Below are 26,998 nucleotides of genomic sequence, written 5' to 3'. Positions count from 1 at the left end.
AATACAAGAGGGCGAGGCCGCGGCGCCGCGACGACTCCTCGTGGAGGGGTAAGCACCTACCCAAGGTGGGGCAGCGCGGCAGGTGTGGGGTAGCGCCGGCAGTTGAGGCGCGGTCCGAGGCCTGCCTTCCATGGCCTTTGCTCCCATTGCCTGCGCGCGCAAAGTACTCCCGTACCTAGAGTAGGTATACGACGGGTATGCGCACTTGACGACTTTTCCGCCTACCTAGCTGTCGCCGTGGTGGCCGTCTGCGCGCGCACGCGTCGTTGCGGGGTAGGTACGTACATGCATGCATGTACCGTCAAGACCGGCCACGGCGTTTCCATGAGACTTCCAACCGGACCGGCAAAAGGGCGTTCGTCGGTATGTGTATGTATGCACAGTACATATGCCTACACAGCTAGATCCTGCTCATTTAATACCTAGTCTTTTGCACGCCTTGCCCGGGCGAAAAAGAGCGCAAGCGTACGCTGTCGCGTCTGCGCGCCCGCGCGCGCGCATGTGCAGCCACTTCATCTCACATATGTATGTACGTACTGCAGGCAGCAAGGAGCACGCTCGCCGCTCCGCGCACGCCTCCGCCTCTCCCCATCTCATCCCATCCGTAGCGCAGGTGCTTTGCCTATTCGCGGACAGCAGCGCTGCCAGGGCCCAACACAACCCAACCCAACAGCACAACACAGCACAGCACAGCACAGCCTCCCTGGCAAAGCCCATCGCCAATAGCCAGTCAGTCACGATAGCGCGTAATAGTCACGCATGCGCACGGTCTAGATCTAAGCAGAATCCTCCATTTGCTGCCTACAGTATGTGAAGAGGACTAGAAAGGGGAAAAGGGACGACAAGGGAAATGGGGAATGGGGAACTCGGGTGATGATTAGATGTCTGCCCACCCGCCTGCTCGCTCGCTCGTCTGTCAATGCCCGAGGCTGCTGTGGAATCCGGTCCTGGCCTCCCTTTGCTCGGCTACGAAATACTGATCGAGGGCGCGCTTCTGCAGCTGGTGCTCGTGCGTAGTGCCGGCCAGGTCGGAGTGTGCGCAGCTCGGCGCGTGTAGGCAAGCTGCTAGGTTGTGTTGCGCTGAAGCGCCCGAGTCTTCGGCTTTGGCGCGCGTCGTTTTTGGTGCAGCGGGTCGTGTCGTGTAGCGGGACTGCCCTTCGGGGTGTGCCTGTGCTGGCAAACGTGCAAGAAGAGAAAAAGAAAAGAAGGATAGGAAATGCAAACCAGTGTCAGTGGGGGCTTCGAATAGATCCCACTGTTGGGAAGGATGATGGCGCAGCCGGAGCGACCGCACACGCGCGATGCCTGTGAGGTGAAAGAGCCCGCCAACCAGCTGCTTGCCTAGGCTTTGCCCGTCCGCTCGTCCGAGACGCTCGCAGACTGCAACTCCCTTTGCTATCGTTCATCCGTCTGTGCTGTCGTGCCGCATGTGGCTCAGATCCAAAGCCATTTGCGACACTTCTTGGCACCGCAGCGACACTTGGTGGGCTTGATTCCGCCGTCTTTGCGCTCCTCAGGGTCTGGGGCCTCCTCCTCGTCTTCGTCCTCTTCATCCTTGTCCAGGTAGTCGAACGTCAACTCCTCGCCGGCGCTGATGTCACGGGTTGCGAAGAAGGCGATCTCGTAGACCTTTGGGTCATGTCTGTTGTATGAGACGACGTACTGGCGGCAGTTGGGCTCGCAGGAGTGGTTGATGAAGCGCGTCGGACCGCCTTTGTACTGACCGTCGATGACATAGAGGTCTTCTTGCTGAATGCCGAGCGTTTCCGCGAACTTGTCGAGAGAGTAGAGGTACGAGTCTTTGCTGCCGATGGACTTCTTCTCGCGGCGGGTTGCCTCGGCGTCCGTGATGATTTCACCCCGGTAGGTGTCGATGAATTGGCCCTTCATGAGCTTCTGCTTGCAGCGGAGACCCCATCCGCGCCCATTGCTGGTCCGGAAAATCTCGAGCCTGACCTGGCGTCCGAACTGCACGATGCGCGTCTTGCATCCGGGGCCGCACTGGCAGTTCTCGTTACACTCGTAGATCGGGAAGCGCCGCTCGAGGTAGAATGGGACGAGGCAGCCTTGCCTGGCACCGCTGCTGTAGTACGGGAACTTCTTGGGAAGACCCGCAGTATCACCTCCGCCGACCTCCTTGATGATCTCCCATCGTTCGCGCTCTTCGGGTAACATCCTTTCGCTCTCGTGGACTGCCGCGTACTCCAGGCAGTCACATATCTTGGAATACTCGCAGCCAATGCCCTGTCCCATGTGCGCCTTGCATTTGCTGCATCCCGTCCTGGTCGCAGGATCCGCGGCGTAAACACCTTCGCCCAGTATGTTTTTGGCGATGAACTGGAAGTCAAGTGGTGGTGAGGTGGAGTCGACAGTGTTGACCAGAGTGACTCTCGGACCTGGGAGGGTGTCTAGGCGGCGAACAACTTCGTCACGTATCCGCTTTTGGGCTTGCAGAGTGGTTGACATTTGAGCGACAGCTGTCATTGCCGGAGTTGGTACGTGACGGACGTCAATTCTCGCGACGTCCGGGCGCGACGACTGCGATTCCATGTCAATTCTGTAGCAACAAGCCTGCGACTCAATGTGAAGATCGTGGTGTGCATACTGTTACCATGGTGATAAACTCATCCCTGCACCTCAAGGTGCCATTGTAGACGGATGGGATCTGGTCCGAAGAGATCTGTAGGTTCGAAAGGTCCGTTGAGGATAGGGAGGGTGACGGACTCGCAGGCGAAGACCTCGACGGAGCTGTCAATCTCTCCGCAGGTGACGGGCGAAAAGGTTGTCTCTCATCGTGCTTTCTTTTTCTCGAGGCCCTACTGTGTCACGTGAGCAGGTGTGAGGGTGATAAGGGGAGGGACAACACGCGTAGATGAGAGGTGAAACGCGCGAAGCAGATCCTACTGACCTTGGCTTGTCCTTGTCTAAGCTCTCCAAGTAGACTTGAAGGAGCGGTAGACACGACGCTAGCTCGTCTGCATCGTGGTACGAGAAAGGTACGTCTGTAGGGTTCGCGGACTCCGTGACCCAGCGGACGAGGTATTCCTCTCCCTATGCGCGGGCGATAAGTTAGACTAATAGGGACTAATTGATCTTTGGGGACTTACTCGCTCCTCTGTGGTTCTATGCGCGACAATCTCTATAATCTTAGGGGTGTTAGGGACCCGTTAGGACGGTCAGGTTCGCGTTATGGACGCGTAGATCTCACCTTGTCTGGGTCAACGCGCGCATCGACTAAAACCACCGTAGGCATCCTCTACCTATTAGCCACCTATTGTTACATGTTAGTTACTCTATTCCTAATTACGGATGCGAACAGTGCCTTAGAGAATATCTAAGTAAGAAAGAGATACCAAAGCATCTCTATCTTAAACTAGAAAAATAGAATAGAAAAATAACTTACTCGCTCGTATAGAAGAAGAATTAGTAAAGACTTAGAAGACTTAGACCTTTAAAGAAAGGTACGTAAAGTCCTAGAAAGTAAGATTTAAAGAAGACGTAGCTTAGTATTAAGATTTTCGCGTAAGGCTAGTGCTTACTAATAAGTTTATATAATAGTTTCTTAAGTATAATAAAGTAACTTATTTTCTACTTCTATAGCTATTTTTCTAGAATATTCTAAGTATTTCGAGAAGCTAATAATATGAATAGTTATTACTAAATTATAAACTAATTTAATAAGAAATTTAGTTTTAAAAATTAAAATATTTTTTTTTTTTTTTAGCTTAGATATTAAAAGCTTATAAGTTAGTACTAGTCTTCTCGCTACTTAATCTACTATTTATAGCTAGGTAGAAATAGTAGAAACTACTAACTAGTATTTATAAGTTAAACTTAAAGTCTTCTATTACTATATTAGCGGTCGCTACGGTAGTACGATCTACCTTATCTAAGTTATCCTTAAAAAAGTTAAGCCTACTAGGTTACTACTACTAGACAAATTACTAATAATAAAATAGACTACAAGTCTATATAGATAAGTTAGTATACTAAGATTTCTAATACTAATAAAGAAATAAAAGTAATAGTTTGAAATATTTATCTTATAATAGCGTTATTACGGAATCGCTAAGTGCTACTGCTAAGATACTTAAAAACTATTGACTACTGGAAAGCTGCAGTATTAACGCCACTGCGTAAGCTTAGCCTCGCACATGAACAGGGGCCGACAGAAGCATGAGTAAGGCAGTCATTCCGCTATGTGCACTACTAAGGCTCACTCCATGTTCATTGGATGTCCAGCACACTGACAAAAACGATAATATTCAGGAAATTCTTGGAAATTGCAAATAGCCTTGTGTTACAATACCGATTAGACGTGCCCCAACCTATAAGATATACCTGAACCCCACGACCCTCACATCCGAAATAGCGGCACCGCGTCCCCTCTCATCATTATCCAGCACCTCACTCTGCGCCAGCTTCGTATTGTCGCGCTTCAAAAACATGCGAATGACAATAGCCATGAAAGCCACAAACAGCCCCACAGCAGCCGTTGCGCTGCCGCCGGGGATATAGCGCGGCGAGTCGAACGAGGGGTACATGTACGTGCCGTAGATATTCGCAACGTTGCCGATCATGTTTGCCACGGAGATGCAGGTGCTTCGTTTGACAAGGGGCCGCGGGAAGCTGTTTGCTACCCAGGTGATGATGATCTGGTAGGCAGACACGGCGCCCATCTGCAGTGGTGCCGGGGTCAGTGATGATGATGAGCGTGGGGGTGTGCGGAAGGGCTGACATACCGGCATAAGGAACATGGCGAAGAAGCGCACTGGTGTGCTGAGCGTGGCGGAGCACAGAATGTTGCCCACCACCGAGATCATTATTAGGCAGACGATGTGGATGCACCTGTCCCCGGTCCGTCCGGATGTGTATGTCACGACGAGTGAAACTAGGAACGTCGCGATCCATACCGGCGCAGTGATGAGGAGCGTTTCGATGTTACCGTAGCCGAGAGTGCTCACCACGCTGGGGAAGAAGTATTGAAACCTGTGTAGAGATAGTAAGCCACCAATCGTTCTGTATGCATGGGGTACGCATATCTACTGACGTCTGAGTTAGTAGCGAGGCATGCTGGAGTATTGTGAAGAGGTATAAACGGTAGTCGCGCAGCGCCATCTTGACACCTTCCATGATGCTGGTTGATTCCGCAATATCAGCTTCACCTGTATCGTCAATGAGCCGCCACTGAGCATAGGATCTCTCCTCGGGCGTCAACCAGCGTGTCGTGGCCGGGAAATCCGGCAACACCACAGCCGCAATCAGGGCGATGCCGACAGTGATAGTTCCTTCGATGATGAACAGCCAGCGCCAGGCATTAATACCATGCGCGCCGTCGAGATTTGCGAGCACGCCCGCTCCAAGGAGGCCGCCGAAAGCATTTGCGAGTGCGCTCCCACAGTAGAACCAAGAGATTCTGTGGGCTAGCTCACTGCGCGTGTACCACGACGACATTAGGAAGATTGCGCCCGCAAAGAACGGCGCCTCAGCAAAACCAAGGCAGAACCTGGCGGCTATGAGGCCACCGAAACTGTGGGCCGCGGCCTGCGCGGCGGATATCATGCCCCAAATTGCCATTGCGACACCCAGATATAGAGAGGGTCGGATACGGGTTAGAATGAGATTGGAGGGAATTTGCATTAACAAATAACCCTAACACATCGTTAGTATAACCTTTGTTGATTTGAATATGGCGTTCATTTACAACAAACAATATGCTTGTAGCCAGATTGAAGTCTGTCCCGGTCATACCAAGATCCTCCTCCAGCCCTCCAAGTCGAGCTTGCGAGAGGTTGCTACCAGCCAATCAGCAACTGTTGATAAGAGCAGATATGTAATCAAGGCGAGATGGGTCATACTTTCGGTCCAAGAAGTTGAGAAGGTACATTAGAATCAATAGAGGGATTAAATGCAAGTTGACCTTTCGCATCAACTTCTTCGTTTGCTTGCGATGCCATTCCTTGTCCTTGGCTTTGAACTCCCTGTAAAGCGCCGCCTGTTCTTCGTCTGCGCCCTTTTGCTCGGTCACATTCTGGGTTTTGTCGACATCATGATACTCGATAAACTCTGCGCCTGGCTTGTTGTCGATATGTTTCGATGATTCCATTGCCTGATTGTTGGAAAACTGGGCGGTCGCAGTGTGGCCGCTGTCTCAACAAAGGGATCGGGTGGATGCAGTTCAACGGTGCGACCATGACGAAGGTTCTGATACATATAACCATGCCCAAGACTTGCGGAACCATGAACGCGGAAACTTTGCCGTGGACACTTGCCGCCACGCCCGGGACTTTCCTGCTCACGTTGTGCCCTTGCTATAGGCTCACGGGGTCGTATCTCGGGATGCCTAAATGGAACCATCAACGTCAAAAACGTGGGGTGTATTGTGGGGTAAAACGCGGGGAAGAGCTGGGGTAGTAGTGCAGATCACCATGCATCCTTCGCATATTTTTGCACCGAAGTAGCGAGTGCGCGGTCTTCTCTCCGCAAAGTCTAGTATCGGAGCTATGACGGTAGGTGCGCTAAAGTATGTTTGCCGACAAGGGATCTTCCTTCAGCACAAACCGGATACCAGCTGCGGTGTTTTCAAGGAAAGCCTTGCTCCTGTCCAATGAGGGATAGACGAAGAAATAATGCGGCATTCCCATATAATGATCTCTTTTGACAGGCACGCCTGCATCTCGCAGTAGAGCTTCCATAATCACCCCATCATCGCGCATCACATCTTTCTCAGAAGTCACAATGTACGTTGGCGGAAACTGGGAGTGGTACGATGAATCACTATAAGCGAAATTCACAATGTCCCGATCCTCTGGTTTTGTCGCGATGCTTTCTGTCAAATAAACCCTTCGTATAAGCCAAAACGACTATAGCGCAACATAGATGATCACAGGACTTACCGAAAGCTCCTCGCACATTAGGGCCCTTGACGAAACGGGCGGTGAACTCGAACTCTTTGAAAGACCGGTATAGGTGCTGGTACTTGTTGGGTGGCTGCTCAGGGTACAAGGCCACAGGGTTAAGAGCAATGCAGCCACGAACCGGCGCACCCATTATGTTGTCGCCGATTGACGCAGGAGCAAAATGTAGCGCCAAAGTAGCACCAGCAGATCCTCCAATAGTGAAAAGCTTTTCGGGGTCACCGCCCAATCCAGCAGCATGAGTGTAGGCCTTGATAAACAATGGTTAAACAATACCGCAGGTGTATGTATTTAGCGTGACTTACGTAGCGGAGTGCATACGCGCAGCTGGCCAGTATCTCTGGAGTTTTGTGCTCTGGTCCCAACTTGTACCCGACAGAGAAAATGACACATGGTGTTTCCTTGGCGATAATGCAGCATTGTGCGTGCTCACTGTCCAGTGTACCAGACAGCCATCCACCGCCATGAAACAAGACACCAAGGGGCAACTTGGCTTCTTGCTCCAATGACGGCGAATAAACTCGAATCGGAATCTGCCCAACCGGTGAATCGGATCCAATTGTCAAGTCACCTATACCTTGTTAGTCATAACCTAGATGATTGATGGAGTATTGAACAAACGTGTATGAACTGATGGCTGAGCTGGCCACTGCTGCGAAAGCGCCAGCAGCATGGAATCGTACTGCTCTCTTATCTCTTGACCAGTACCTCGAAGCTCCTTTGGGCCCCCGCCAGCCCTTTCGAGCTAGTCCCGGACTGTCAGGGACTGAAGCGGCACAGGCGCGTCTTTTACGATACAATGAGCTAACTTACTGCGAGCCACTGCGGATCATATTCATCCTCCATGATGTTGGTCCGTCAAGTAACCAAAGCTCAGTCCAAGGTTGCACCGTTACTGAGAAGAGTTGTGTTCATTGAAAGGATCGTGTTTTTGGCAAGTTTCACATGGGTCACGGCTGAGTGGGGTCGTGGCGAAACATGATTTGCACGGGGGCTGAGTTGATCGCTCTTGCCTCGGCTTAAGCCTATGCAAAGCCCGCATCAAACAGCAGGAATATCGATCTGTCGTGGGTGGTCAGTTAACAATCAAGGCATATACTTACGGACAAGGCTGGCATAGGGTGATTTCACATAAAAATAGAATAAAAAGACAGATGTATGAATCTCAGCGAGGGTATGCAGATAGATATGAATCGGATAACACAATGAATTTTGAGGCGGAGAGACTGACTGCACGGATGGTCTGCCTCTTGAGCATTCCAGCCTTGTTCAATCGCTAGACTTGCTCCTAACCTCATATATCAAGGTCGGGGTATAGTTGGTGGCCATCGTACTCTCATTGGAGTTTGTTGCATTGGCAACAAGAATGATCTCAATGGCGGTGTCGGACGTGGAGATTGTGAACATGAAATCTTGTCCCGAGGCGCTTGTAGCCAGCTCAACCACTGCGTACATGACCAGTGGCTGATATCAAGCATCGGGTCTCTTTGCCCTCATCATCCGGCCGAGACGTCCATCGCAGAGCCGTTGGCCCGTTGCTGCTCTTCGATTTGCTCGATACGGGCCATAATATGTTCCTTCCAGTCCAAGAAGTCCAGCCGTCTTGTATCGCTCAGATAGTCCACTTTTTCCTGGAACATGGTGCCTAGCCCGCTTTGCATCAGAACAGGCTTACTCTTGAGGGTTTGTGATGCCGCCCGCCTCCTCTTCGGGGTGGTAGTTGCTGGGCGGCTCGGTCGAGAACTTTCCACATTGCTCTCGCCCACTTCCTCTTCGCTGCCGTTGGTATGAATGCTGTTGTCCAGCCCAGAGCCCTGGACGATGTTTTGAAACCATTCCAGCTCCAGCCAGCCTTTTGTTGCCACCCCCAGGAAATGTTCAATAAGTTCCTCTAAATCGTCTTCTGCCTGGTCTTTGCAGATGTCGTTTTCCTGCAGTATCGAAACAGCTTTTGATTTTCTCTGCTCGTTTTCGTCACCAGTTGTTGTGTTTCCAGATAGTCGAATCATGGTGCAGACTAACAATGCCACAATAAGTGCTGGTATTTGAGATTCAGTAACCGCTTCTGCAGATGCAGTCGATCCGGAAGTGCGGCGCGTCCTAGTACGGCTTGGCGTCGTACCGTTCTGCAATTTAAGGACGGAGCAGACGCCAGCGTATACATGCGGCGGCGCCGCCGGTGCCTCTAAACCCTTGCACACTTGTCTGATCATAGGCATGACCCACTCCGGGGCGTCCTCGCGGTTTGCGTCTTCATTGCGCTTCGCTGGAAGTGCTTTGTGTCGTGGTGTAGCCTTTGACGATGTAGCGGCCGGCGTTCGCTTTACGGGTGTGGCTGTTGCTGACTCTGCGCCGCGACCTCTTTTACTCGGTGTCTGCGGCGCGCGTACGGCAAGGGCGGTATCAAAATAATTGTAGACCTTCCTGTAGATACGTGGAGGGACCGGCGGTCGCAAAACGATCTGGGGGAGGTTGAGGCGTTGCTTGAGCCTATAAGGGGTTAATATCCCTAATTGAAGTCTAGAAGCCTTTCCAGTTACTTACCTCTCACATGCTAGGTTTGCACATGCATAAGTCCTCGCAATCTCTTCGTCTGGCTTGAGACTGCTGGCTTTGTTTCTGGATTGAGCGAGAAGGGAAACGGCGCTGTCGACGAGCTCTGACGGCAATGAACTGTTCCATGATGGTATCAGGCCAGTAAGGGCCTGCTCGACAGCTTTGCTCATGTTGACGCGGGTGGTTGTGTCTTCGCGAAGCTTAGACGCGTCATACTGCCAGGCGGCGATGCACGTCTTCACGTGCCGAGCTAAACAACATTCGGTCACGTGAACTGGACAACAAGCATCACCATTCTTGTTCCGACTCTTTCAGTTCTGGGGCTCTACCTTAATTGGTCTTAGAATTTTACGGTAGGCGTCACTCAAATAGTATAGCATACCAGTAAAGTCTCAATTTCTACAAGCAGCTGACCCTGCAGCAGTCTAAACCTGTAGAGGGAAGCGAAGAAGACAACGACAGTAAGAAAAGCTTCCCGCTCATGGCTTCTCGTTCCGTGCCGTAGCTACAATGATTGGCAGTAGCTTATTTGACAATATCAAAGCTCCAGCCCCATCTCCGACCACACCGCGCCGCAGTGTTCATCATCTTCTCCAAATCACCACCATCTTCAATTCCATTGCTCAAGCCTAATCCATACAACGGAAGATAGGTGTGTCTAACCCCAAGCATGTTCTCCTTAAACGTAGGTAACAGTAAGCTGGCTGTCACTGTCGATAGAGACGTCCGTAAGGACCGTGTTTCCAGACTTGATCTCAATGATCTCAGCGGTGTCAGGGCCTACTGTAGTACCAGAGCTGGTAGTAGCCGTAGCACCGGTGAAAACGACCTTGCCGAAGTCGGCAAAGGCAACAAGGCTGCCGTTCGATTCGAAATCCTCGACGATCCACTCGGCGTTCTGGCCACCCAGCGGAGAGCTCGCGTCGGGCGCAGACAGGGTCTTGGACACCGACTTGCCGGTCGTCAAGTTGTTGATGACAACGGTGCCGCGAGTGCTGGAGCTGGACTTGGCGGACAGGGCAATGACATCGCCTTCCGAGACGTCCAGGGAGAAGTCGTAGGCATAGTCAGGGTACCACTCGTACCACGCGCTGAAAGCGACCTCATCACCTTGGGCTTCGAAATCGATGCCCGTCTGGAGGATGGCCTCGCCATAGGTGTCGCCATCGATACCAACCCAAGCTGATGCCGCGTACGTGGTGCGCGAAGAGCCACCAGTTGGCGGGTTAGGAGCGGGCACAGTGAAGGTCCCAACGACGGCAGTGAAAGTACCCGTAGGAGGCTCCTCGATCACCGCGCCGGCCCAGTTAGAAGAGTATTGCACATGAGTCTTGGTCGCGTTCTCGTTGATGCCGTGCGTAAACTCGGCACTGCCAGTCTTGATCAAAGGCTTGGTAAGGTGCTGCAAGGTGCCGGGAGCGCGACGCTCGGAGCGGGCAGCAACACGAGCAGCAAGGCCATGGCCCATAGCACCTTCAGGAGTGGGGGCCGCGACGACTGAAGTCGCCAGAATAGCAATGGTGGACAGAACGGAGGCGAGCTTCATGGTGAAGGTTGGTGAGGGCGACTGAACTGGGCGTATGAGCCAAGAGCGAATGCTGCGAGTGGAACTGAGGTTGGAGTTTCGTGCTTCTGCTTGAGCCTGAGCTTGGAGTACCATTTGAGGTAGGAATTCTCTGCTTTTATAGACTGAGTCTTAACTGGTGTCCACGGAGGGCTCCACTACCTGTGTTCGGCAGCAATTGCGCCAGATACTCAATGCTGAGACAAAATCACCACATCTGCATGCCGACAGGCTTTCAGACGAATAAACATGCCGGTTGGTAGTTCCGGTCATGCTTCATGGGCCCTGTAGCGGGTCGGCAGTATTGGCAGGTGATGGGTTGAGAGCCATATTGCCAGGGTAGTATTCTCCGATTCGCAGACAGATAGGATACCAGGAGCGCTAGATGTGTACGATAATTATGGATTCTTAAGAAGCTTCCCTAATAGGAACTGAACGTCCGGAACACACCATAGCATTGATTGAGATCGGGATAGCGTTAAGATGTCGATTAGAGACACAGCGAATGGCGCTGTTGAAACAGAGGACCGCTGTAGCAGCTTCTTGATAAGGAACACAACCAGCCAAGGATCATTTTACGACACCGATAATTACAGCTTCTTATTGGATGGCAGGAATATGCCTTCTAAAAAAACACTATGGCGCAAGCGGGCCGAGGCGAGTTTTGGTGGACCAACTCCGGGGTGTGATAAGGTCTGGCCACAGTCGTCCGTCGTTCGGCGACATGTTCTCAGGCCACGGATACAACGACGTGAAGGTATGTTCGGCCCGTCGGCTTCTACAAATAATGGGGGATACCGCGGGTTGGCCAATGAGCGATGCTGACATTAGCAAAACCAAATCTATCCGTCAGCGCAAGTGTGATACAGAGAGGTACAGGAGCGGATAACGAAGGCTACAGAGGACAGTCGCGTCTCATAAGGTACACGCTGGAAGTAACACATACCTGGCTGACAGCCACGATGCTTATCTTGGACGCTTAGCCACTTTGGTCATGCTTAACGAAGCTTAAAAACCCATGTCCTTCGGCAGCTCAAAAGTGGTGAACGCTTTACCGTAAATGGAAGGTAACTGTTGTGTTTGCCGGGATATAAATTAAGCGCCGATACCCCTCACACGATACAACACAACCAACTTGCGCTGAGTGCGAGGCGGATGTCGCAATCACTGTCGCAATGGCAAGGGAAGATGAGAGTATAAGCAGGCTAAGGTCGATTCAAATTCCCATCTCTGTCTTTCCAACTAGCTTACACCGAGAGCAATGAGAGGTAAAACTCACCCGGATATCGGTAGTGAGAAGCCCGGTACGTACTTAGCCAAAGTAATGTTGTTCTTTTTGTTTATTCGATTTTTCTTACCTATTTGCAGCCAGTGTTTCCCCAATTGTCTTGTGTGCGTATGCGAGGCCTTAACTTGACCATTGAATAATTTGTTCTGTACTAAACAGGGTTTGAGAGTCTAGCCTGGTCTCCTATGAATCTTCTTCGATGATCCCGATTGACAATGTTAAGAGGCTTTGAGACAGGGTGTCTTAGCAAGCTGGGATATAACCGGATCCTCAAGGCGCAGAGCTTGGCTTCAGCCTGAAAGCTTGTCCTCGCTACCACTCTTGCGGGGCCCGGTCTTTTAACCAACTTGAGATGCATGAACTGGTCGGCATGCGGAGAAGCCGGCAGTGTCCGAAGATTTCGTCCGGTTAAGCGGAATGGGGAAGGAAGTTTGAGATTGGCTGTCTGGAAACCCGAAGGCGTGATGTTCCTTCCATGTGACTGACGAAGCTCGGCTTACTTCGATAGGTATTGGCGTTGAACCGGAATATGAGTAGACCGCTTGATAGCGACAAGCGTCGGCAGGGCAACAATTCTAAAGACAAAATGATTGCGAACCTTGTGTGAGAAAATTCTGACACGATTGAAGCTTCGAGCGATATGAACATCGTTCGCTACTCATTGCTTGCCGTTCACGTATAGGGACTTCACCAGACATTTTGGCGACGAAGTCAAGTCTTGAGATCTGGTGTTGTACATCTCATCATATAGCCCTGTCGACCACTTGGGTAGTATTAAAAGGTAAGCGGAGGGTGGTTGTATAGGAGGGTAGTGTAAGGTGGTGAAAAGCAGGCGTAGAATGCTAAAGATGACGAGTACCTATGAGGATGAGTGGCAGGGTGGTGATGTGTTTGGCAGGGTCCTGGCTGACTCGCACCAGAAACAATGGATTTCTGACGCAATTCGCACAGCCACATCAGATGTCAACCTCGTGGTTAACCTCGTGGCCGCACTCTAGAACGTCAGGGTAAGGACCAAGATTTGAGTACTCCTAGGGGCTTGGGCTTGGGGAAGGATGCGCGAATATTTCCCCTGAGCGTCCTTGACGACTTGACACAACTGGGCAGCCACCAAACGTTAGCGTTGGGCCATCGGGCGCAGCGTGATGAAATGAAGGCGCCGGCGGGTATCAGGCTGCGGCAGCCGGCAGGGTGGGAGGGGGGACATAAGGGGAGATGAGAAGCAAGGATCACATACCGGCTTGAAACCATGGATGGATAACAGGCTCGAGTATGGGCACATGGGACAATCGGGGAGTTTAGGAGCGGGGGTGGAGGGTGTTCCATTGTTGTAGTACGGAGTACCTAGTGGCGCAGCAGTACCCCAGTTTGAGGAGCGTCCGTGTCGTGGCAGAGGAGCGATTGATGACGATTCCATGTATTGAGTCGAGAGAAGTAACTACTTGAGAGGAAGGTCATGGTTTTTGTTTTTGTTTTATTTTAATTCGTAGGGCTTAGGTCGTGTGCGGGGAGCCCTGGAGCTTGAGCCCCAGGCCCTGAGAAGCGCGCGGGATCAGCAGGCGCGAGACAGCTGCAATTTACTGTACCTGTGCATCGCATCTGTGCTGGCCGCCCAAGCATTCCCGGCAGAGGCCTGGTCTTCTCAACCACCCCCACCCACATTTACAAAGCCTCGCGCGCCCGTCGAGTGCCACGACAGCAAAAATTCGCCGCCGCGCAGCCCCGTCCAAGCACCCTGGCCCGGATGACGCAGAGGGCAGATCATCCATCATCGCGCATGCTCCTCCTCCCACTTCCCGAATAAATTCACCCACGCGATCACCCAATACCCCTCCTGGTGCATGGTTTGCATGGCCATGGACGCCCTCAGCAGCGATGCCTCCCTTCGCCGCACCTCCTCCACCCACTCCGCCTCCTCGGGTAGCAGAAAGTCTGCCTCCAAGCGCTCCAAGCCGCGCAAGTCTCCCTCTACCGCCTCGTTGCAGCGGAGCGCTCCCACTCCCTCTGACAAGAGCCTGACCTCGTTTCCATCCCTCTCGCCCTCCCCCGAAGGCTCTCCCATTACCGCTCGCTACCACGGCTTCCAGCAATTCCCCCAACCGCCACCAGACTCTCCCGGCCTCCCCGATCCGCCCACCGTTCGCGTGTCGAGCAAACGAAAGTCGACACAATCCATTGTGGGCAGCTTGGTGGCGTCGGCACCCTCGTCTGCAGATCGGTCTGCCCTTTTCGACGACACCCCGCAAAATGTGGAGAACATCCCAGGGAACCTGCATCATGCCGACGACAAACACATTGAGGCTCTGTTGGCTCGGAATGGCCCGGTGGCTTTGGTCAAGCAACTCGCGGAGGACCTTGCACAACGCGATGCCCAAATAACGGCGTTGCGTCGCAAGGCCGAGGAGCGGGAGAGGATATTGAAGAAGATGCTGCAAGAATGCGAGATCTCAAACCTTGACATTGAGACTCGCTTAAGGGCGGTGGAACGAGGTCATAAGCAGAGGCAGGCTGAGGAGGCTGCAGAGCCAGGCACGAGGTCTAAGAGGAGAAGCACCCTCGTCGACCCAGATGAGCTGCATCCGGAGGACAGCATAGACAAGCATCTCGCTCGAGCGCTAATTGACGAAAACGATGGAGAAAGGGAGCTTATCGATGAAGACGATAAGTCTCTCGCCCCTTTCCCTTCTCTGGACGACTCGCACTCTGTAACCTCCGACGCCGCATACTCTTCTAGGTCGAGGCAGGGTAGTAGAGGCTGGAAGAACTATCTTTGGAATGGAAATGCCAACAAAAGGAGGAGTCAAACGCCAAGTGTTGCGAGCAACTACGATGATGACCCGCAAACAGTTCGTTCAAGAGCTTCTAGCATCGGGCAGCAACGTAGAGCGCTTAGCAACGATATGTTTCCTCCTTCAATTGAGGGTATTCCAAAAAGAGTCAGTGGTTTGAGGGGTGATGACCCAGATGCTTCTGGAGCTTCGTCACGAAGATCATCGGGCTCTGTGGCCTCGTGGGCTTTAAGACTCGTGGCTGGTAACAACCAAATGGCAGACAAGACAGGCGCTCTGCGAGGAAGGCCAAATGCGGTCGCGGATGCGGAAAATAAACGCACGGCCTCGATGGACTCGACCAAAACAACAGCATCGGCCAATCTTAAAAGGGTCTCGACAACCGCCACCATCACAAGAGGTCGTGGCCCGAGGACGTCGCTTGGACCGAATGGGACGATCAAAAGCGCCTCGCCGGAGAGTATGCGCAACACGGCAACATTACAGAGCCCGCCTCCACCGATGAACCGGTCGAACACTAATCTGGGGCCTGTGGAGATGGACATGATCTTGCCGGAAGAGTCTCGCCCGCCTACGCTCATGCAACATAACAACAACATCAGTGAAAGCTCGGGCTACCTTACTGACAGGTTCGGCTTCATCTACGACCAGCGCCGAAAGAAGCGGCAAGCCGAAGCAGCAGCAGCAGTTTTCGGGAAGAGCGGGCGTCATACTAAAGCCGAGTCTTTGGGCAATGCACGAGATCTGCTTGGTGCCTCAGGGGACGAGGAATCAAATGCATACAATAACGAGCCGGAGTTGGCTAACAACAAACCGGCAAGCATACATTCGCAAGCCGACGAGTCGCAGTCTGCCAAACGCTGGCAAGACTACCTGAAGCTAGCAACGTTTCCCACCGAGCTTCTTTCCCACACTCCTGCTCCTCTTGGACCGGTCACTACCGTAGAAGTGGAAGACGCTACCCCAAAGGCATCTCAAATTGTCCAAAAGCGCGGGTCTCTGCCGACTCCGAGTGCAAACCCGGAGCCTTCGCCTTCGCATGTGACTTCTGATCTTGCGGAGCTCGCTCTACCGTCTAGCGACTCGGCGCCATCGACTCCAGCATCAGAGAATCAGCCAGATCCAGTCAAAGCATTGCTCCAGCAACTCACTGAGCTACACGACTCCCTGCAGCGTGATAAGACTGTCAAATGGAACGATTTCCTCCGGCGCGTTCGCGCAGAACGCAAGCGCGAAGGTGATGCTATTGCTACCAGCGAAGGTCGTCCCAAGAACAGCATGCCAGAAGCACTTCTCACCGACGGTGAGATTATTGGTATCGCTGGACTCGGCAACAAGGGCAAAGTCGGACGTGCGAAGTGGAAAGAGTTCAAAGCGCTAGTCCTTGGAGGCATCCCCGTTGCGTATCGAGCAAAGATTTGGGCCGAGTGCAGCGGCGCCTCTGCGATGCGGGTTCCTGGTTACTATGAGGATCTCGTCGCAAACGGTGTCAGCGACCCGCAGATTGCGGTCCAGATCCAGATGGACATCAACCGCACGCTGACTGACAACATCTTCTTCCGCCGCGGGCCCGGTGTGAGCAAGCTTAACGAGGTTTTACTTGCGTACTCGCGCCGCAACGCCGAGGTCGGTTACTGCCAGGGCATGAACCTCATTACTGCGTGTCTCCTACTCATCATGCCTACTGCTGAGGATGCTTTCTGGGTGCTCGCCACCATGATTGAGAACATTCTTCCGCAATCCTACTACGACCACTCTCTTCTCGCCTCTCGTGCTGACCAGCAAGTCCTACGTCAGTACGTCAGAGAGCTACTTCCGCGCCTCTCTGCACACTTTGACAATCTCGGTATCGAACTGGAAGCATTGACCTTCCAGTGGTTCCTGTCCGTCTTTACCGACTGCCTGAGCGCAGAGGCTCTTTTCAGGGTATGGGACGTAGTACTCTGCATGCACGACGGGAGCACGTTCCTCTTCCAAGTAGCACTAGCCCTGCTGAAGCTGAACGAGCGACAGCTCCTCGAGCAAGACAACCCGGGCGCCGTGTACCACTACATCAACCAGCAAATGACGAACCACGCGATCAGCATCGACGGGCTGATGCAAGCCAGCGACGCGCTGAAGAAGGTGGTGCGGCGCAAGGACGTCGAGGAGCGGCGGCAGAGCGCCGTCGAGCACGAGCGCCAGGTGATGCGCGAGCGCGAGGAGCTGCGCTCCGACCGCATCAAGCGCGCCACGGACGCCATGCGCAGCCACCGCGGCTCGGACACGTCGCTCGAGGGAGCCGCCGATGATGCGGCGGCGGCCATCACCGACGCCCGCAACCAGCAGCCCTACACCCCCAGCGAGTCCGTCTTCCCGGGCAGCGTGGGCGACGTCTCGTCTCCGACGACCATGACGTCTTCGGTCTCGTATGTTTCGTCGAGGGACGAAGAGATGGAGGCGTTTCAGGAGGAGCTGGAGGTGCGGAGTTTGACGCCCATGCCGATTGACGAGGAGGTCTTGTGGAGGGGTTGAGTGTGTGGGGGGTTGTAGGTTTGTTTGTTTGTTTGTTTGTTTGTTGGTTGGTTGGTTCGGCCGACGGGCGGGACGCACGGAATGCGAAAAAAAGATTTCTGTCAGGTGTTTTTTTTTTTTAGACGTAGAAGAGTTGGGCAGGGTTTCGTAGGTCTTTTAGGGGCCGGTTACGCTTTTTGCTTGTCTTGTCAGTCAATGGTTTTTCCCCTGGGCGGTAGGGGTTTGTTTTTGGGGGGGACAGTCATTTTTCGTTTCTATATTTTCTTACCCCCTCTCTTCCGGGTCGCCGCATATAGCTGGTGGCCTGGCTGCACGATGAGCACGAAGCACGAAATTGGGTTACTGAACACGGATTTCCTTTTTCTTCCTCTTCCTCTCTTCCTTTCCTGTCTTTTTGTTCTTGCCTCTTCCGGGTTTTCCCCGTCTTCTCATAGCACGGCAAAAGCATGCATGTCATTGCCGGCGTTTTGCTTTTCTTTCTTAACGAGCTGTAAGGGCGTCTCGTAAGGTGGTTTTTGGGCTTGGGCTTGCATGCTTGCTTGCTTACATAGGTACTTAGCGGCTGGGTTGGTGGTTGGTGGGGGGAGTGGGAGTGGGTGAGAAGATGTTCGGTCCGTGGGGTTGGTGTGCTGTGTGTGTGTTTGGGGGAAAGAGAGAGATGGATCATAGACTGGATGGACGGGACTGATGTGCGTATGGGCTTTGGGGATGGCGTGGCTTACCATGGGATATACCATATGCTTTGACGATATCTTGCATGATGATTATTATGGTTGTTCTGCTTGTTGTTGTGGTTGTTGCTTTGGTGAGGGTGTGTGGTGTATAACACAATACTATACAAGCCTTCGAGGAAATACCTAGCGACGGGAAAAGATAACTTGATGCCCAATGAACCACGTCCCCTTGAGCGTAACTTACCTAAATCGAGCCAGTCAGGAGGGCACTAAGCAAAACCACACCCAACAACACAGCAGCACAGCAGCACCGAACCCCACCTCCACAAAACAAAACAAGCATTCCGGCGGCACAAAAAACTCGCAATCTCAATTCTCAGCGTGGTAGGTTACTGACTGTAGGTAGATAGATAACAACAAAAGCCCAACAACAACAACCGTAACAGCAGCAGCAACAGCGACAACCTCATCCACCTCAACCTAAGCCTAAACAAACCCCTCTCAATCATTTCAGCAGTCTCCCTCGCAATTTTCGGTTTCTGTGCTCGTTTCTACATACGTGTCCGCCAGTCCAGCCAGAGAGAGCCATGGCAGGAGGAGAGGAGGAGGGGTATCTAAAAGTGTATTTCTTTTTCTCACGTCCAACCAAACGACAAACAGAATTTCTCGCCACGCGACGCTTTCGGTAATTCATCTTTTCGTTTTGTTTTTCCTCGTCCATCTGCCCGTCCGTCGGCGTCGCGTGGCTCCCCTGGTGAAGAAGAAGAGAATCTTGTTTTTTTGGTGGAAAGAAAAAAAGAAAAAAGGAAGAAAGATAGGAAGAAGATGCATGGAGAAGAACCAAGATCAACAGCGGAGAAGAGAGAAGATGAAGAAGAAGAGTATGAGAAATAGGAAAAAAACGTTAACAACAGGCATTATTACGTACACATCTGGACAAGGAGTGGATGGCGCTTATGAACCGGCGCCCGCTGCGTGATACCGTATAGGATAACCAAAAAACAATGAAACGACAAAAGAACAATCAATACGCGTGTCATGGCTCGTCTTCTTTTCTTTTTTCTTTCTCTTCGACAAGCCATCACGCACCTCCCGCTCGATCAATTTGTGGGCTCACCTCTCGGCCCCAAGATTTGTCTCGAGGGCCTCATCTAGTCAGTCCTCCATGATGGGGCCAAAGGGCTCAAACGGCCGGAGCGCCTCATCATCGACAGTTAGCGAAGTGCGACGGATGTGTCCGTCGCCGCTGCTGCCTCTCCTCTCCTTTCTCGATGACACCGGCCGTCCATCGCCGCCGTAATTGCTACCCCCGTAGGTGCTGCCACCATAGGTGCTGCCGCCGTACACGCTGCCGTCATCGTCAAAGAAGCCAGCAGCGCGCAGTCCGTGGCCGAGAGCTCGGAACTCTTGGGCGTGCGCATCGACGTCAACGTCTTCTGGGTCCTGGTCGTAAGCAGTGCGACGCAGGAGTGGCGGCGTCGCGGGCTGCCGCTGGAAAGTGACGTTGAGCAGACCCGAAGAGAAGGATCCGCGGCCTCCTGCACCTTGCGGGTTAGGGTTGGAGCGCGTGCTGAGATGCGATTGCTGCGAGGGAGTGCGTCGCATGGCGGTTGCCGGTGGCGTCATCAGACCCGACAAAAAGCCCGGCGCCATGTGGCTGTTACCCTTATAAGCCGCCGCCTGCCCACCATCGTTGCTTGCGGACCGCGACATGTCCAGCTTGCTGGCCCCATTGTTGTTGTTGCCCTTGCGCCAATTGCCGAAAGCGGCAGCGAGCTGCGCCGCCTTGGGAGTGGCAAAACTAGAGATGCTGGCGATGCTGGGGAACGTCTGCGGAGCGCCAGAGATGAGGCGTTCCTTCTCATGCTGCTCCATCTGCAGATTCGTGCGGATGCGAATGGCAGCGTCACGCACAGCTTCGCGGTCGAAGGCGGGCTGAGCGAGAGCATCGATGAGCTCAGAAATGTCGTCGACACGGACGCCGAGGAGCTCGCGCAGCCAACCGATTTCGGTATCGCGCTCTTTGAGCTTGGAGGGGGCGTCAGTGTCGAGCTCGGAAAGTTGTTGATCGAGAGACTCGATGCGTTGCTCGCGCTCCTGCAGCTGCTCCTGCAGCACAACAATGGACTCGCGGAGAGCTTGAGGCGAAACCTTCTCCTGGGCACTGGGCTGGACATGCTCGACAGGGGCAGGCGACTTGGCCGACTGCGCCGCCGCGGCGGCAGCGTGAGCAGCAGATTTGGCAACCTCCAGCTTGTCCTCGAGATGAGCAATCTTGTCTTGAAGATATTCAACCTTCTCCTCGGACAAAGCGAGACGGTCGTGAAGTTGAGTCTCAATGCGCGTTTTGTCATCGACAGCATTCGCAACATCCCTGTTGGCCTGGCGGTGAAGTTCCTCGATAGTCTTCTCGTACCGCTGCTTGAAGTCCTCGATGTTCGTTTCGAAACGAAGCTTCTGGGCCTCGGCGTGCTGCTGGAAACGGATCCGCTCATCATCCAAAGTCTTCTCCCACCTGTGCTGCTGTTCCCTGAGAGCCCGGTCTCTACCCTCGTGTGCCTCGCGAAGAGCGTCATGCTTGGCATCAGCTTCACTCTCAAGCAAGAGCTCGTGCCTTTCCTTGGCAGTGTCCGCCTCCATCTTGACGTTGTCAATGTCGGCCCGCAGCCTGTTGTTAGCGGCCTCGAGCTCGGCACGAACGATGTTGACTTGGCTGTTCGCAGCGTCGATGTCTGCCTCCATAAGCACACGCATGCGCTTGATTTCGGACCGAGCGACCTCTTTGGCCTCGTGGAACTCGCGCTCGAAGCGCGCAGACCTCTTCTGGTATTCGACGATCTCGACCCTTTGCTTGTTGACCATCTCTTCCATAGACGCATTCGCCCTCTGGGTTTGGTCCAAGATGACCTTCATTCTCATCATCTCGCGCTCTTGCATCTCCAACCTTTCCATCTCACGCTCAATTCTCTCGCGCGTCCTAGCTTCGGCCTCGAGCCTGGCACGAAGCACCTCATTCCGCTTGAGTCCCTCCTCTTCTCTGCGCTGCCAAGACTGCTTCTCTTCCTCAACGTGAGTGGTAGCATGGACCATATCCCTCTGAAGCTTCTCAAGCTTCTCACGCATTTGCTCGCGGACCTGGAGAGACTCTTGGTTCCGCGCCTCCAGGGTGGTAATGGTCTTCGTCAGGACTTCTTTGTCGACTCTGGCACGGCTGATCTCATCGTGCCATTTCTTGCTTGACATGCGATACTCGTTAAGGGTGGCTTCCAACGCCTCATTTTGCGTCCCGAGAGCGACGAGTCTGCGGTGGAGCTCCTCTTGAGCACTCACAGCGGCGTTCAACTTCATGCGGGTGTCATGGCCTTCTTCGCTCAAAGCACGGGCTCTGGCGGCATCATCACGGCCTTGTGCACGAACAAGAGCCAGTTCCTCGTCAAGCAGGGCCAGCTTGCGTTGAGCGTCTTTCTCTTCGATCTCCGCAATCTTACGGCTTTGAAGCGTCGCCTCCACGCGCTGTTCTGTCTCTTCAAGCTTTCCTTGCAGCTCCATAATACGGGCGTGGGCCTCCCGGGCGGCAGCTGCCTCGTTTTGCTGCACCAAAGCTTTACTTTGGCGGGCTAAAGCCTCCTCCATGAGCTCGCGGAAGTCATCATGTTGGCTAGTGGTCGCAGAACGGGCAATAGAGATTTTGAGGTCAGCGAGTGCCTGGTAGAATTCAGCGATGTCGAGACCTGGAGATGCGGCAGGTGTAGGTCCTGAGCCAGATGCCACGGGTTGAGGCGGCTGGTGTGCGGCCAAAGCTTCAGTGATGACACTCTTGATCTTCTCCATCTTGCGGTCCTTAACAGGCGAGCGTCCTCTGTGATTGGAAGCAAGGTCGTCGTCCTCATCATCAGCGTCGCTCTCACCGTCTGCAGACATGCTGAGACGCGTATGGCGGCTACGCTGGTGTTGACCTTGCGTCAGAGCAGTGATAGAATCCTTGATCATGTGCATGTTTCTCTCAAGTGGACCCAGACGACTCTGTAAGACGTTGTCAATAAGCGTATCAACATGATTGTCGAAGAAGCGACTGCGCGACTTGATCTTGCCCTCCTCATCAGAGGTTATAACATCATTCCAGTCGCTGACTTGTCCACCATTGGGTCCGTTGAGGTTGTGGACTGGCGATTCGTATGCCAAACCAGCGCGCGAGTCACTGAACGGATCCTGCAGCGAAGAGACGTCGCCCTTAGCAGCAGACGCATACAAGCGGTGTTCATCAGGACTAGGCGTAGTGCGCTTGTACTCGTTGTTGAGATTCGTAGGGCGCAGTTCAGCCCGGGGTCTGCGGAGGGGACTCGTACGCTCCCACACCGGCGAGTGGTTCTTCTCAATACCGCATTCAGAGCCGCCCTCGGCCATCGTCCGCATGACATCATCAATCTCGTCGAATGTTGGCTGATGGAAGGTGTAGTCAGGGCCATCACTCTCTGGGTACGGAACAGTCTTGCCATTCTCAAGAGCTGTCATGAAGGAACCACCCTCGCTGGGTTGATACGTGTTTGCAGGACTGCGACTGAGCTGGCGCATGTCTTGTTGCATCTGTGGCTCTGCATGGGCATCGGTAGACGGCTTGGTGACGTGAAGGCCTAAGCCTGCACTTGGAGTGTAATCGAAGGGCTTCACAGGCCCAGACACAGAGCTATTACTGACACGTCTCTTACGACCAGCTCTGTCGCCTTCCGCGTCGGAAGGCATAGGGGGCATCTCGATATGTTTCGGCATCTCTACCTTCATCGGCTGGGGGGCAGGAGTGCCTTGTTTCGAGCGAGGTGGAAGCTGATTCTCTGTGCCGTTCGGCCTGGGACTAGTGGCTCTCTTGTGAGAAATAGTACCACGTCTCGTTGTTGGACCGAGAGCCTGTGGCGGCGCGTTAGACGGTAGGATGTGAGGCGTCGCAAACTTTGGAACGTTGTCATTCTCGTCATCGCGGTGGCGCGCCCTCTTCTGGCGCCACTCGGCTTGATCAAGTCGACCGAATTCATCAAACGTCTCTTCCTCCTCATGCGGCTTGTGTTCAGGTTGCTGTATGGGAACCGCCTTGGACCTCCTAGCAGGTTTGACAATGTCTTCTCCTGTAATGTGGATGCCATTGAAAATTTTGTTTGGAGTCTCGGGAGGTTGTTGTTCCTCAACCTCAACGATTTCTTGATCCATGGGAACGTCGTAGTTGGCCGCGGGCATTTCAGCGGAGAAGTTGAAAGATGTTTGAGGAACCTGTAGAGGAGCAGCCCCGTTTTGAACACCTAGACCTCCCAGCTTCCATGAAGGAGCAAAGCTTGGAGCCGTTGCGTGGAAAACTGTCTTCCCACTACTGCTGCGCGGTGGAGCCTGCTCCTGCTCTTGCTGTGCAGGTTGCTGTGCTTGGAAGTTTGAACCATACGAGAAAGTCTCAGGAGTGAAGGATGCACCAGGGTTGAACTTGAACTCCTTGGCTTCGACATTGAATTTGCCGGCTGATGACTTTGATCCTTGACTAGAGTGGGCCGTTCCAGTGCCAGTCTTGTTCAGCTGCGAGCTTCCATAGGAGTGATGTTCCGAAGCCTGATCGTTCTGCCCATCGATACTAGGGTTGGTGTCGACGTCAGAAATGTTTGTCTTTTGGTCATCCTCAACTTCATGCTGATGGTAACTTGGAGCACCATAGTGTTGAGAATTCGACGCAGACTGGTTGCTAGTGTTGGACTGATGCTGGAAGCCGTTCTGGCCGTTCTGATTGTTCTGCCACATGGTGTCATGTCCGTTGACCATGGTGGGTTTGCTTGGCGGACTATGCATGCCAAATCTGTTGCCGGTGCCAAACTCTCCATCCTCGTCCAATTGACGGTCGATGGCCTGCTCGAGGTGATACTCCGCATTGCGAATCTCTCTTTCCAGGTTCTCGCTAATGTTGTGGCGATGGCCGCGAGGAGTTGGGACAACAATATTGGGGCGAGAGTTTGAGCGCGGTGGCGTATGGAGCCTTGGTTGTTCTTCCTCGACATCTTCCTCCGGAAGTTGGGCAAGCGTCGAATTGGGTCTAGCATTAAGGAGCTGTTGCTGCTGCTGCTGAAGGAGTTGCTGCTGTAATGCCTGTTGCTGTTGATGCATTTGAGTAAATCCGTCCGTGGTCTGCGGGAAGGGGAATTGCTGTTGCCCTTGCTTGGCACCAAAAGGCGATATCGGAGACATCATGTTGACCAGATCAGACCTACTAGTAGGCAATGCAGGAGAAGCTCCACGTATATCCCCGTTCTGGCTGATGAAAGTGTGAGGAGACCAGCCGGGCATACCTGGTGGCGTAGGTTGCTGTTGAGGGAAGTTCGGAGCCGAGGTGAAGGTCGACGCTCTGTGAAGATGCATGGTTGGACGAGGGTTTCCAAAAGGTGATATGGGAGAGGCGATTGAGGCCCGGGTCATATGCCCTGGAATTCCAGGCGACGGGCCGGCTGGTAATGCAAAAGGGCCTGGCAATCCAGCAATGCCCGTGCTTGCGGCTGAAGAGGTTTGCGGAGGCGGTGAGAGAGCAAGCCCATGATACTGGGCTGATCCCTGTCGAGACATATCGGCGACTGGGTCATCCATGCCGGTACTAACGCCCAGAGCAGCAAGCTTCTGCTCAGTCAGGAAATTGACATAAGCTTCCCACTCAGCCCTATTCGGGACGTGCACATGGTAGTCCTTATTGGCCATCTCTTGTTGCGTCTCTGCCGGATCTGGAAACAGTGGAACTGCCTGCGCCGGAAGTCCATCATCATCCACACCCGTATCGAAGCCTTGAGTATTCAGACCCTGTTGCTCAAACCCCTTGATACGCTCACCAACCTCGTCCCAGGAAAGGGGACGCGGTGGTCCGCCTTCTTTCCCGCGCGTAGGATCAGGAGGTATCTGAATGACAATGTTCCTGCCCCTCCAAAGAACGCGCTTCTTGTTGCGAGCAATTGCCGCTTTCGCCGTGTCTACAACCTTAGGGGGTGCAAGAAGATTTGAGCTCGACGGCGAGGGGACCTTCTGATTAGAGACATTGGTAGGCGGCGGCATGGGTAGAGGCTTGTCCTTGTCAAGCGGACTGGGGCTTTTTGCGTCTGCTATTACATCAGCCGGGAGCGGAAGCTGCGGTTCTTGCACCGGGGCCGGACTCGAGGTCGGCACAGGCTCTGCGAACCTCGAAGCCAGCATCTTGCTGATCTGCTCCTTGCTCTTCTCGCCGAAGTGTGCCCAAAAATCTTGTTGCTTCAGTGTAAGGTTATCTTCCCGAAGCTTATGACCCTTGCGACTCTTGCGTTTCTTGTCCTTGTCTTTGGTCTTGAAAGTCCGAGCCTGAGAGGTTTCGCCCAAGCTCTCGTCAGACTCTTCCTCGGTTGATCCTTCGCTCCACCAGTTACCCTTCTCCGACTGCCACTGTCCCGTCAAATATTGTTTTACCCAGTTTTCGGTAGGTTCGCGAGGGAAGAACAGAGGTCCCGGCTTCGGTATGGAGGGAGGTTTGGGCGTCTTCTCCGCAAGCGTATCGAGCCAAGAGGGTGTGGTTGACCTGCTCGGAGTGGACGGGCTCTGCGACGACGAGCGGAGTCGGGCGGGTAGCAGGTGGGAGAGGTCAAACTTGAACTTCGGCTCGCTGTCGCCCTTGTCTTCCCTCTCGTCGCTATCCTCCTCCAGACGTGTGGGGATCAGGTGCTCAAGACCAAACCTCGGCGAGCCAAGTGGATCCTCGAGATCGTCTCCAAGACTGTCGCCGCTATAGGGCGAGCCGTCTTTTTGTGGGCTGGACTTGTGTTTGTCGTCGGGCGAGGGGTGCTGGTATGGCGAACCCCAGCTTGCGGTGAAAAAGGAACTATCTTCGAGCGGGCGCTTGAGCAGCGTCGACGGCGTGTGGGGCGCACCCCCGAGTGGCGGTAAGGCGGGGAGCGGCGGAAGCTCAGGACTCGAATGACCCAGCGTCTGGGTGGGCGACGGGGCGTCCCAGAGGGTGTGGGTTGGAGAGACGGCGTCCAGGTCGTCAGTGGTGACACCTTTTTCACCTTCCACTGCGGAAGCGGGTGGAGGCGAGGGACGTGGAGGCGGAGTGGAATTGTGTTGAGATTGCATTCAACATCTAGTGCCGGGTACGGTGGGCGAGGGAGGTTGTCGCGCGGGCGCGGGTTGTTGGGGATCTGGAGAAGAGAGCCGGGCGCAGAGGCTGCAAGGATATTCTTCAGATAAACAACCAGGATGACGATGACGCGCTAAACATGTGTACAAAGGGAACGCGTCCGTGTGGCAGCTAAAAGAGGGACATGGGGCTGGAGGCGACGATGATACAATGAGCTCGAGACGCGTCCAGGCGGGCAAGCACCATAGTTGACGGGGGGGAGAATGCGGCGGAGAGGGAAGCGGGCGGGCCTTGAGACGAGAAAGGTGACCGATCTGGCGGTGTTTAAGGAGGCAGGCGCACTGCGAGGCACGAGGGAGGTTTTGCCGACGCCCGATTGGACGACAAGCCGACCGTAACCTGCCGCGATGCGACTCCAAAGCCTTTTCCGCCCTTGAAACGACCGATGAGCTGGCGCGCGAGGCGCCTCAATTGGCTCAATTGCACGGTGCCGTGCCGGGACCAGTCATTTGCTTTTGCCCTTCCTTCTTGCTGGCGTGAGACTTTTGCCAGAACCCTCCCCAGACAACCCAGAGACCCTCAC

At 53.7% G+C, this 26,998-nt stretch overlaps 7 protein-coding genes across 7 annotated transcripts; 1 reads left to right on the top strand and 6 right to left on the bottom strand.

The window, feature by feature from the left end:
• Positions 1–1,434: 1,434 nt before the first annotated feature.
• On the bottom strand, positions 1,435–3,253 carry K452DRAFT_295283 (uncharacterized protein; the record flags this gene model as incomplete). The annotated part of the gene is made up of 5 exons (XM_033541793.1): positions 1,435–2,538; positions 2,606–2,819; positions 2,909–3,051; positions 3,108–3,146; positions 3,209–3,253. The coding sequence occupies 5 exons, from the start codon at positions 3,251–3,253 to the stop codon at positions 1,435–1,437; spliced, it is 1,545 nt and encodes a 514-aa protein (XP_033401405.1).
• Positions 3,254–4,328: 1,075 nt separating this feature from the next.
• On the bottom strand, positions 4,329–6,106 carry K452DRAFT_264943 (uncharacterized protein; the record flags this gene model as incomplete). Its single annotated transcript, XM_033538722.1, has 5 exons — positions 4,329–4,679; positions 4,743–4,989; positions 5,051–5,652; positions 5,705–5,795; positions 5,859–6,106. 5 exons carry the CDS (start codon positions 6,104–6,106, stop codon positions 4,329–4,331), a joined length of 1,539 nt encoding a protein of 512 aa, XP_033401404.1.
• A 353-nt stretch (positions 6,107–6,459) lies between these two features.
• On the bottom strand, positions 6,460–8,055 carry K452DRAFT_243947 (uncharacterized protein). Its single transcript, XM_033537930.1, has 5 exons — positions 7,731–8,055; positions 7,539–7,662; positions 7,223–7,488; positions 6,897–7,167; positions 6,460–6,829 (listed from the first exon to the last, which is right to left on the bottom strand). Exons 1-5 carry the CDS (start codon positions 7,761–7,763, stop codon positions 6,519–6,521), a joined length of 1,005 nt encoding a protein of 334 aa, XP_033401403.1. The 5' UTR covers positions 7,764–8,055; the 3' UTR covers positions 6,460–6,518.
• A 340-nt stretch (positions 8,056–8,395) lies between these two features.
• On the bottom strand, positions 8,396–9,643 carry K452DRAFT_315880 (uncharacterized protein; the record flags this gene model as incomplete). Its single annotated transcript, XM_033543906.1, has 2 exons — positions 8,396–9,407; positions 9,462–9,643. 2 exons carry the CDS (start codon positions 9,641–9,643, stop codon positions 8,414–8,416), a joined length of 1,176 nt encoding a protein of 391 aa, XP_033401402.1. The 3' UTR covers positions 8,396–8,413.
• A 209-nt stretch (positions 9,644–9,852) lies between these two features.
• Positions 9,853–11,156, bottom strand: K452DRAFT_284051 (uncharacterized protein). The gene has a single exon (XM_033539881.1). It carries the CDS (start codon positions 11,017–11,019, stop codon positions 10,153–10,155), a length of 867 nt encoding a protein of 288 aa, XP_033401401.1. The 5' UTR covers positions 11,020–11,156; the 3' UTR covers positions 9,853–10,152.
• A 3,025-nt stretch (positions 11,157–14,181) lies between these two features.
• K452DRAFT_220436 (uncharacterized protein) lies at positions 14,182–17,628 on the top strand (the record flags this gene model as incomplete). Its single annotated transcript, XM_033536466.1, has 1 exon — positions 14,182–17,628. One exon carries the CDS (start codon positions 14,182–14,184, stop codon positions 17,626–17,628), a length of 3,447 nt encoding a protein of 1,148 aa, XP_033401400.1.
• A 1,829-nt stretch (positions 17,629–19,457) lies between these two features.
• Positions 19,458–26,705, bottom strand: K452DRAFT_264928 (uncharacterized protein; the record flags this gene model as incomplete). The annotated part of the gene is made up of 3 exons (XM_033538720.1): positions 20,818–26,705; positions 20,753–20,756; positions 19,458–20,723 (listed from the first exon to the last, which is right to left on the bottom strand). Exons 1-3 carry the CDS (start codon positions 26,409–26,411, stop codon positions 19,458–19,460), a joined length of 6,864 nt encoding a protein of 2,287 aa, XP_033401399.1. The 5' UTR covers positions 26,412–26,705.
• Positions 26,706–26,998: the final 293 nt, after the last annotated feature.

The sequence above is a fragment of the Aplosporella prunicola genome (assembly GCF_010093885.1).
Source record: "Aplosporella prunicola CBS 121167 unplaced genomic scaffold K452scaffold_4, whole genome shotgun sequence".
Taxonomy (NCBI): Eukaryota; Fungi; Ascomycota; class Dothideomycetes; order Botryosphaeriales; family Aplosporellaceae; genus Aplosporella; species Aplosporella prunicola.
This window is presented reverse-complemented; position numbering and strand designations above follow the sequence as displayed.

What these genes read in the sequence shown, in the direction of transcription:
- K452DRAFT_284051 (XM_033539881.1), bottom strand. Translation starts at nt 11,019, where the DNA reads ATGAAGCTCGCCTCCGTTCTGTCCACCATTGCTATTCTGGCGACTTCA.
- K452DRAFT_243947 (XM_033537930.1), bottom strand. Translation starts at nt 7,763, where the DNA reads ATGGAGGATGAATATGATCCGCAGTGGCTCGCA. An exon ending in ATGATCCGCAGTGGCTCGCA is followed by an intron (nt 7,663 to 7,730) that starts GTAAGTTAGCTC and finishes GTCCGGGACTAG; the next exon opens with CTCGAAAGGGCTGGCGGGGG. An exon ending in TAATGTGCGAGGAGCTTTCG is followed by an intron (nt 6,830 to 6,896) that starts GTAAGTCCTGTG and finishes TTTATTTGACAG; the next exon opens with AAAGCATCGCGACAAAACCA.